Source organism: Tupaia chinensis, unplaced genomic scaffold (assembly GCF_000334495.1).
Source record: "Tupaia chinensis unplaced genomic scaffold, TupChi_1.0 Scaffold146131_1, whole genome shotgun sequence".
Classification (NCBI taxonomy): domain Eukaryota; kingdom Metazoa; phylum Chordata; class Mammalia; order Scandentia; family Tupaiidae; genus Tupaia; species Tupaia belangeri.
This window is the reverse complement of record NW_006205986.1, coordinates 2,175,418-2,184,681: the sequence shown is the minus strand read 5'-3', so window position 1 is coordinate 2,184,681 and position 9,264 is coordinate 2,175,418. Positions and strand designations below refer to the sequence as shown.

Below are 9,264 nucleotides of genomic sequence, written 5' to 3'. Positions count from 1 at the left end.
GGGTACATGTCCATGCAGGCCCTAAGTTCTGAAAGGAGGGACAGATGGGGGAAGGGGTTGCAGTGTGACCATTCCCAAACGAGGGGATATTTTTTTTCCACATCTCCAACAGATTTATTTTTTTAAAGGAGGAGTTTTGAGAGAAAAACAAACAAACAAACCAAAAAAAAAAAAAAAAAAAACACGGGCAAAGAAGTATGGAATAGAAAATAAATACAAATATAAGCTGGTTTGCTAATTGTTTTATAACCACAACAAACTAGTACAGAGAATGCCCTGTGCAAAACACAATAAATTTTCAAAGACTGAGGTGTTCCCTTAGCAAAGCTGACGATTTCAGTCTCTAGTATTTGGAATTTAGGCTGCAGTCCTTGTTTTTGAATGGATCACTGGGGGTGTGGCACAGTCCATGCTTTTAACCAGATCTGAACATAAGAATGGCCACTTGGCCTAGGCAGAAGTAGATGAAGTGTTTGGCTTCCAGTGTCATGCAACTATGGAAGTTCCTCCCCATGATGCAGTGCCAGGTGGGTTTGTGCTTCTTGTCAAACTCCTTGATATGGGCCGCAATGTCCTTTTCTATGTTATATTTCTCCAATGCCTGAGTCATGCACTCCACTGAGTCCTGTTGCATCTCTTCCAACATGTACACATTTTTGATCACAGCTTTCAGTTGCACATGGTTACCATGTAACGGGCACTGGCTGACAACTGTCTCCTGAGGGAGGTGCCAGCACAGCTCAGGCCCAGCAGGAACTGCGGTAGCTACCGAAGCCGTGGCACATCTCTCAAGGGATTCTTTATCTTCTACCCCCCAACTCTCTCTGATGAGTACATGTGCCCTATAGAAGGAAAGGAAAGGAAAGGAAAGGAAAGGAAAAGAAAGGAAAGGAAAGGAAAGGAAAATGAAAAAAAAGGAAGGAAGGAAGGAGGGAAGGAAGGAAGAGGCAGAGACCTTCAGAGGAAAGGAGAGGGACTCAAACTAGAGGCTGCAGGGAGAACTGGGGACTGGTGGGAGTGGTCGGGGTTGGAAGAGCAATTGCAGCCAATCTCTTGGTTCCAGTATAAGGCAGACTTCTCATAAGCCCAAGTTGTCATGCCAATACAGAGTACCAGTAGCTGGGGGCCTGTCCCTTTGTCTAGCTCTGTGTCTATAGTTATAGTCATGCATATTACAAGAGCTGAATAATGGACTTACCAAGGGACTCATGGATCCCAAGGCTTACACCTCCACAAGCCTCTACCCAACTCGGTAAGACTGACTCCAGGGCTGCAGAACCGAGCTGGAAGTATCAGAGATATACAAGTGCTGGGACCAGCAGTTAGCATAATGGCTATGTCACTGGACTCCCATGTAGTCAACTGCAGTTCGCGTCCCGGACCCGGTGGCTTAAAACTCATGCCGGGCATGTGTGTGTGTGTGTGTGCCCAAGATCCCGAGAGCAGAATGGAGGAGAAGGGATTGCGGCGTGGCCATCCCCCCGGGGGTGATTTCTCACTTTCTGTCTCTCTGTCTGGCGAGCGCACACGCCCTATAGCAAAAACCTCTCAAAAAAAAAAAAAAAAAAAGAGATGGATAGAGAGATATGAGACAATTCTTGTCACTTACAGAACACCTGCTTTGCCCCACCCTGCACTAGATGCATGGCTGAATCACCACTGCAGACCACAATGGGAGGCACATGTAAATTGGCATAGCACAGAAGAGGGATTATTTCCCCTGGAACTGGCTAGAAAACATGTTAAGGTCCAGAAGATGTAGTGGGACAGCTAGTAGTGTCAGGGGTTTGGAGACCTGGTTTAGAGGCTTTAAAAATTAGGAAACTTTTAGGGCAGGTCCCATAGCCTAGTGCTTAAGAGAGTCAGATCCCACATGACCAATTATGGTTGTAATCCTGGCCCAAGCAGGATTGAAAAACATTCTGAGCATGTGTGTGTGTACTCAATTTCTGACAAATGGAGGAGAAAAGAATGCGATGTGACAATGCCCCATTGAGTGCTTTCTCTCTTTCTCTTCCTCCCTCCCTACCTCCTCCTTACTGCTTCTCTCTCTGGCAAGCACAGGTACCCTCTGGCAATTAAAAAAAAAGAGAGAGAACCAGCAGATGGCATAATGGTTACGTTGCTGGACTCCCATGTAGTCCACTGTGGTTCGAGTCCCAGACTCAGAGGCTAAAACTCAGGCCATGCATGTGTGCATGCATATCTAAAATCCCAAGAGGAGAATGGAGGAGAAGGGATTGCAGCATGGCCATCCTCCTTGGGGGGTGATTTCTCACTTTCTGTCTCTCTGTCTTTCTGGTGAGGGCACACGCCCTATTGCAAAATCTCTCTCAAAAAACAAAGAAAAGAATTAGGAACCTTTCATAGTTTAGTTCTCTCTAAGCTTGCCCTAAAATAGGGATTTGGGTGTAGTGATCTCAGCAGCAGAGTGAGTGAGTGGGAAAGTGATACAGGGCTGAGTGGGGAGGGTCAATGGTAAAGGGATGTTGATGGGCATCTGGGGCTCAGTCCTGATGGGGACCTTGTGAGGGATTGTGTAGCACGTGCCTTAGATTTTGTCCTGCTGGGGGATGAGGAAGCCAGGGCATTTACCTACTGGCTCCTATCACATTTCAGAGTTGAGGGCGGCTCTCGGGTCTTTATCTCCCTGGCACTTCAGCCTCTCCTGGGTTGAGGCCGAGCACATTTCCAGGACCAGAGAGTGGCATATATAGGAACAGCCTGCAGGTGAGCTCAAAGGACATGGATGGGCCCTGACACTTTTTGCTATGGGAGCAAACAGAGGGAATAAGTTGCTTCTTAACACTACTTGGCTCTGGGCAATGGCCGTGAAACGCTGTACGATCTAAGCCTCATTTCCTTTTCCTATATTGCTTATGCTTTTTGATAGAGAGAGGGAGGGCCAAGTTATCTAAAGCATCTCTCTATTCACTTTCATACTATGCTCTCCTAGGTCAAAATAAGACCAAAAAAGTGTGGATAGGCTGTGTCAGTTGGAGAATATGTGTATGCACCCTTACATGCACATAAAGATGGATCTGTATGTGTCTGTCCATCTCATATACCTAAATAGGTACAAGTTATGTGCTTTCTTGGCAAAATAATACTAATCAAAATGAAGAGAGTCATTCTCTGAACATACTCTTGAAGAGGGCTTGGTGTTTTACTTGGTAATCCTGTGCCTTGTTTATTTTAGCTCAGTGAAATTCAGAAGCAACAATGTTGGCTATGTCTTCTATATTTTATTTCTGGAGTTGGTACTTTGAGAATTCTAATTTATTGGGGAAACTAGATAGACAAATTTTTATTTTAGTTACTATCCTATTTCCTGGGAAAATTCCCCTATTTTTTTCCTATTGTCCTTTAAGCAGGAATCAAGGGTGGTTATTTTTTAATATAAATACCAAGACAAATATTAGGCAGTTTTATTAAGGGAAATGAAATACATTTGGCCTTATCTTTCAGATCTCTTTGTGGTTTTCCTCATTGGTAGAATGGGAATGATGCTGTCTGTTTCAGAGGGTGATTGTCAATATGTAATGAGATGATGGATCTCAGACGACTTCTAGACTCCAGTGTCAGGCTGGTTTCAAGGAGAGATTGAGACGTCTCCTAATTCCTGGAACATGTTAAGAATTTAGCCCAGTGGGTGTGTGAGGCTAAGACAGTAAATAGTTCTACTTTAACTGACACAAGCCTAAGGGCACTTTTGTGAAAAGAAAGAGTACCCTGCAAGCAATCTGAGTCCATCAATTGTATGTCCAAACCCTTGCATTAGAAACAGCAAGAGAAAAGTGAGTATGGCAGAGGGTGGGCAGCAGCAGCAATGTGTTTGGAAAATCCACTCTGCTTCATGCCATTCCTGTGGTTCTATAAGCAGCATTTCACTTCATCTGTATGCTATTTTTCTATTCCAGAAAAAAAAAATGTGGCTTAGAGAGCAACTCGCCTGATATTATAATGATGAGATAATCATTTGTCCGATGTGCAAAACCATCCTCTGTCTTTGCATGGTGTTGCAATGAGAGAAAGAAGCCTTGTGTTGTTACTGAAAGCAGCCTACTGATAGCAGCCATTGTTACTCTGCTACTTTTTTGTCATGAATGCAGACCACGCAGGAGGCTTTGCTAATAAGTCTGAAGGTCTGAAAAGACCTGATTCATGTATCTGAAGGCAAAGACTTCCTCCTGATGCCTGGAAAAGTCTCTAGGTTCAAGTCCTTGCTGTATTCCTGAAATTTTCCTACTAACCTCAGAATTAGGTCTCTTTTCACCTGAACTTCATGCATTCCTCCTGTGCATTATAGTCCACACACGTCCAGTTTGCTACAGTCCCCTACCCTTGCCTTGCTGCTTCATGTGGCCCTGACTCTACTGCCACTCTTCTCTCCTGCACTTACCTGCTCTTGCCCGTTCTAGGATTTGTATCATGGGTCCCTTTTCTTTTTCTTTTTTTTTTTATTTTATAAAATCAGTTATTTAATTAGGTTCTTGGCAAAAAATTTAGAACACCAATGCGTGAGGATAAACTCCATTTGTAAGGGCAAACATGGATCAAAGGTAGCCCTGGAGCTGAGGAACAGCTTTGATTTTTGGTAAAATTTGCGAGTCCACAGCTTTCTGATCAATCTTGTGCTGCTCTGAAATTGTGTTATTTCTTCCTGGTGTCTGGGCTTCCACAGTTTCTTTTTCTTGAAGTAAGCATCGGTAACATGCTCTGGGATTTTTACTTTGCTAATATCAATTTTCGTGGAGGTGGCAATGACAAATTTCTGGTGTGTTCTACGCAGTGGAACTCGATTGAGAACCAGCGAGCCTCCAGTTACAAGTAGCAAGCCACTGCTCAGCTGCTTCAGGAAAACCACTCTCTTGCCTCTGTGGCGTCCGGTGAGGATGATCAGAATGGTCCCAGGGGTGGTGCTAGCTCGAAGCTTTCTCACATACTGACTGAAGGGTTTTTGCCATGGCTCAACAGCTTTCGACGCACATCTTCATTGACTTGGACTAATTTTTTTTTTTTTTTTTGTAGGAATGTTGAGAATGTCTCTAAAAATTCCAATTCCTTAGGGCAATAGTCAAAAGGAATAGTATGGTTTTGAGGGAGAACCAAGAATCAAGTCAAGTCGATGTCGAGCATTGTACAAATGTCATTTCATTTTATCATACAGAGCAACCCGAGAGGATTGGATGTCCACTTATCAGACGAGGGAAATTTTTTTTCAGAGGGGCTTGTGACGCATGTCTGTGTCCCGCAGTTGAACACATCACAGGCTGCCCAGCTACCCTGTCCCCCCAATCCTTCTGTCCCACCACACTCTGTGACCTCACTGCTCAGTTATCTCACGGGACCCCATTTAACTGCAGTGTTCTGGGTGCTTAGCTCCTGATGGCAGGGACTGGTACACATCACTCTCCTAACATGTCATTCCTTCCCTTCCTTGTTGTAAAGGTTTGGTCCCAGCACTGAAAAAGAACACACAGGTGTGGGGAAGGCACCTTCTCTCCCTCCATTCCTTCTCCCTCCTTGCTCACTGCACTGAGGTAGTTCACTCCAGGGAACTTCTACCGCTGTTCTGGTTGGGAGATGAAAACTGGAGATAGAGAAGGAGTTAACTGAAATTCACTAAATCCCCTTCTCATGAATGGATAACCTTGATTAATTATCTAGGAGGTACTGGGTTATTCTTAGAATAGAGTCTTCACCTCCTGTCCTTGGAAAATAAAAGCCTCCATCTCTAGAGTTTTATCTAGGAAGAATAGTTAAGGATGTTTTAAGGTACTAAGGTAGGGCAGAGTCATGTTGTTTTCTGCAGTGAACAGGACCCATGTGCAGGATAGGAGATGATAAAAAATAATCTGCTCACAGCGTGAGTTGGCTTATATTTCCATACAACTCCTCTTTGGCTTTCTGTCTACTAGATTCATGATTTGCCTGTAGTCAAAATTTCAGCTTGATATCATAGTAACGTAAAATAATATATCTGAGGAGGCCAGCAGGTGGCGTGGTGGTTAAAGTGCTATGCTCCTTCATGGCCTGACTGTGGTTTGAGTCCTGGCAGCTTGAAAATCATGTCGGGCATGCATGTGTGCATGCTCAAAATCCCAAGAGGCAAGTAGAGAAGGGATTTCAGTGTGGCTATATTTTTTGGAGGGTGATTTTTCACTTCTCTCTGTCTCTGTCTCTGTCTCTCCTGGGAGCACCTGTACCCCATGGCAAAAGCTTACAAAAACAAAAAGAGAGTAGATTTAAGAGTTAGGAAGATTTCATTTCTAGTTCCAGCTCAGTCACCCATTAACTTACTAGTTACGTGTCTTCAGCCTCTAAACAACCATGATGCCCAGGGTGAAATGAAGATGGAGCAGCGCTTTCTTCTGCCTTTGCCTCTTCCCCTTCTCCTTTTCTTCCGCTTCCTTCTTTTTGCCTCCCATTTTCCTTTTAAACTCTGTTCATAGAGAAAGACTTTTCTCTCCCAGTTGATAAAAGTTCAGGGGTCCCATGATTTTTTGGTTCACTTTTAGGGAACCTATGACTACTTTAAAACAAAGGAATAAAAAAAAAATGAACAAAAACCTGCATCTGTAGTTCTGGGGGGAAATGTCCAGCCGCAGACATCAATCAATATGACAGTCTTGATTCAAATGTACAACTTCCCCCAGCTGTCTGAGGTCTGCTCCCAAGGCCACCTGCCTTTGGGGAAGAGGGTATGATGACGTTACTTTTCGGTTCTGTCTCAGCATTTACCCTTCCCTAGCTTGCTAACAGACCTTTTGCCCTTGCCAGGTAAGTGAAAATAGATAGAGAGCAGAGGGGAAAAGATTCCAAGAAACATTTTATGTTAACTGACAGTTGAGTTATCCTTCCCTGGCTTCTTGCTCTCAGGACCTGGCAGAGTTTGGAATGCACTCTCTGCATCTCTCCAAGGACACTTTCATGAGCTATTTGGAAATGCCTTCTGCTGGGAGCTCTCTTGTGAAATCTTTAACTTCCAAAAGACGATCCCTAGCTATCAGGGATTCACTTGTATCTTTCACCTGCTGCCGTTCCCTTACCCCTGTAGTCTGTGGAAAGGGTCTGTGGTCGGCAGAATACTAAAATGACCTTCAGTCATCTTCACCTCTGTGTAATGTCCCCTGCTTGAATGTGAATGGAATCTGAGAATATGATGGGCTATGACTTCTGTGGTTCTGTTACATGGCAAAAAGGGTTTACATATGCAGTTAGTTATTTAATTACTTAATTTATCAGTTGATCTTGTACTTAATCATTAATCGATTACTTAGTCAGTTGATACAGAATTAATCAAAAGGGAGATTTTTCAAGGTGGCCTGACCTAATCACACAAATCCTTAAAATCTGGGCCTAGAGGTCAGAGATAGAGAAAGTCACAAGTGGAAGCTGTGAGAGGGATTCTCGGTTGTTGGCTTTAAGATGGATGAGGTTATGTGGTAAGGAAAGCGGGTGGCTTCTGGGGGCTGACAGCAAGAAACAGGCCTCATTTATAGAGCAGCAAAACACTGAATTTGGCCAACAGTCCAGATGAGCTTGGAAGCAGTGTTCCTGATAGCTTGTGGAAAGAAAGGTTCTGCTGACACCTTGATATTAGCTTCTAGGACTCTGTAGCGAGCCCACTTAGGCTGTGCTTGTATTTGCAACCTACAAAACTGCAAGCTAATACATGAGTGATATTTTAAGCCACTAAATTTATTATCATTTAGTTCTGATACTCCATGTCAGAAAACCAATAGAAGACCTACAGGAGCCTGTACTGACTTGTTTATGCATGCCATTCCACATGGTGTCATAGAAAATACTTGGTGCAGACAAAAGCTGTGAATATACACCTATCCCGATGAACTGAACTTTATATGACCCTACATCATCTTGTTATATTATGTTTCCTACCCTCTCTAATTTAGAGGATAAGGGTTATGCGCATTTCAATTCACTGAGTATCACAAACTCCAGGAGATGTATGTTAGATTATCCTAATGGTCCGGGTGAAGACCTACCTCATTACCAAACTTGGATCTTCAACCTCGAGTAAGTGAGGGAACCAGTCAGTTTTCCATTTTCTCTAGTCATCTTTGGGGCTTTGAAGGACGTTCCCAGGAGCTCCTGGCTCATCTTCTGTTTGTCCCTCCCCCACCCGCCTCCAGGGATTAGAAATGGTCAGCGTAGAAACTCTATCAGGGCATAGACATGACAGGAGAAGAGGTTAGGGTCTTGACTTTTCCCCCACTCAGGTGTCTTTAATAAATTTGAAAATATTTTCACTAATAATATACTCTTTATTTTTATGTTCCTTACATCTTCCGACCCAGGAAACAACATCCCCCAAATGACCAGGGTGTGCCAAGCTTGAAAGTTAATTGTCAGTGAGGGAAGCCACTGATTGAACTGGCCCTGGTTCCTTGGATGATCTCAAATGTTTACTCTTGAGAGTCCAAGGAAGCTTCCTGGGTGGTAGGGGGCACTCAGAGCATAGATTTTTTCTAATGCAGTGGTTCTTAAACTTTAGGCTACATTGGAATTACCTGCAGTCTTGTTGAAAGATAATATAATATTCAATTTTGAAGAAGACGAATATGTTTACATACTTGATTTGATTCTTTTATACTGCACAACTGCCTTATAAACCATACTATGGTCCACAATCAATTATACATAAACCAGAAATCAAAAATAAAAAAAAATACTGGAGAAGATGATCTGATCATTTCTTTTCTAATACACTCCTAAATCACAGATGCTGCTAGTTTAGAGAACAAATTTTGAATGTCACTCTCTATAGATGCACTTGTCATGCAATTGTCTTTTCTTTCCATGTTCTTTTAAAAAAAGAATGATTTATTTTATTATTTTTTAAAACTTGCTATAATCATCAGAGCGAGAGAGAATAAAAGAGAGAGGGAGAGTGAGAAAGCAAGCTGTCAGGTGTGGGACTCGAACCATGTGAGCCATATGGGAGTCCAGCTCCCCAACCACCACACCATCTGCTGGCCCCACCTTTTCATATTCTTCCCTCTTCCCATCTCTGCAATTTGCCTATAGAAGCCAAGCAACATGGAAGTGGTTCTCAAATACTTTTCCTTTTAAATGCAGCATTTTGTATGGTATCTAACTTTGGCATGCACACCTGTTATATCTTAGTGCCTTACTCAATTTTAACATCCTGTTATGCTAAAAAGTGGAAAAGTTGACTACTGTTCAGGGATATCATGAACATTAAATAAGTTGCTACATATAGAACAGAGAAGTATA

General features: G+C 43.0%; 1 protein-coding gene across 1 annotated transcript in view; it reads right to left on the bottom strand.

Moving 5' to 3' along the window:
- Nucleotides 1–415: 415 nt before the first annotated feature.
- The window catches only part of LOC102492850 (dynein light chain 1, cytoplasmic-like), a 20,350-nt gene continuing 11,501 nt past the window's right edge, over nt 416–9,264 (bottom strand). Inside the window, exon 3 of the mRNA XM_006168733.1 lies at nt 416–718. Within this exon, the coding sequence (XP_006168795.1) occupies nt 416–718 (303 nt within the window). The remainder of the gene's footprint in view (nt 719–9,264) is intronic.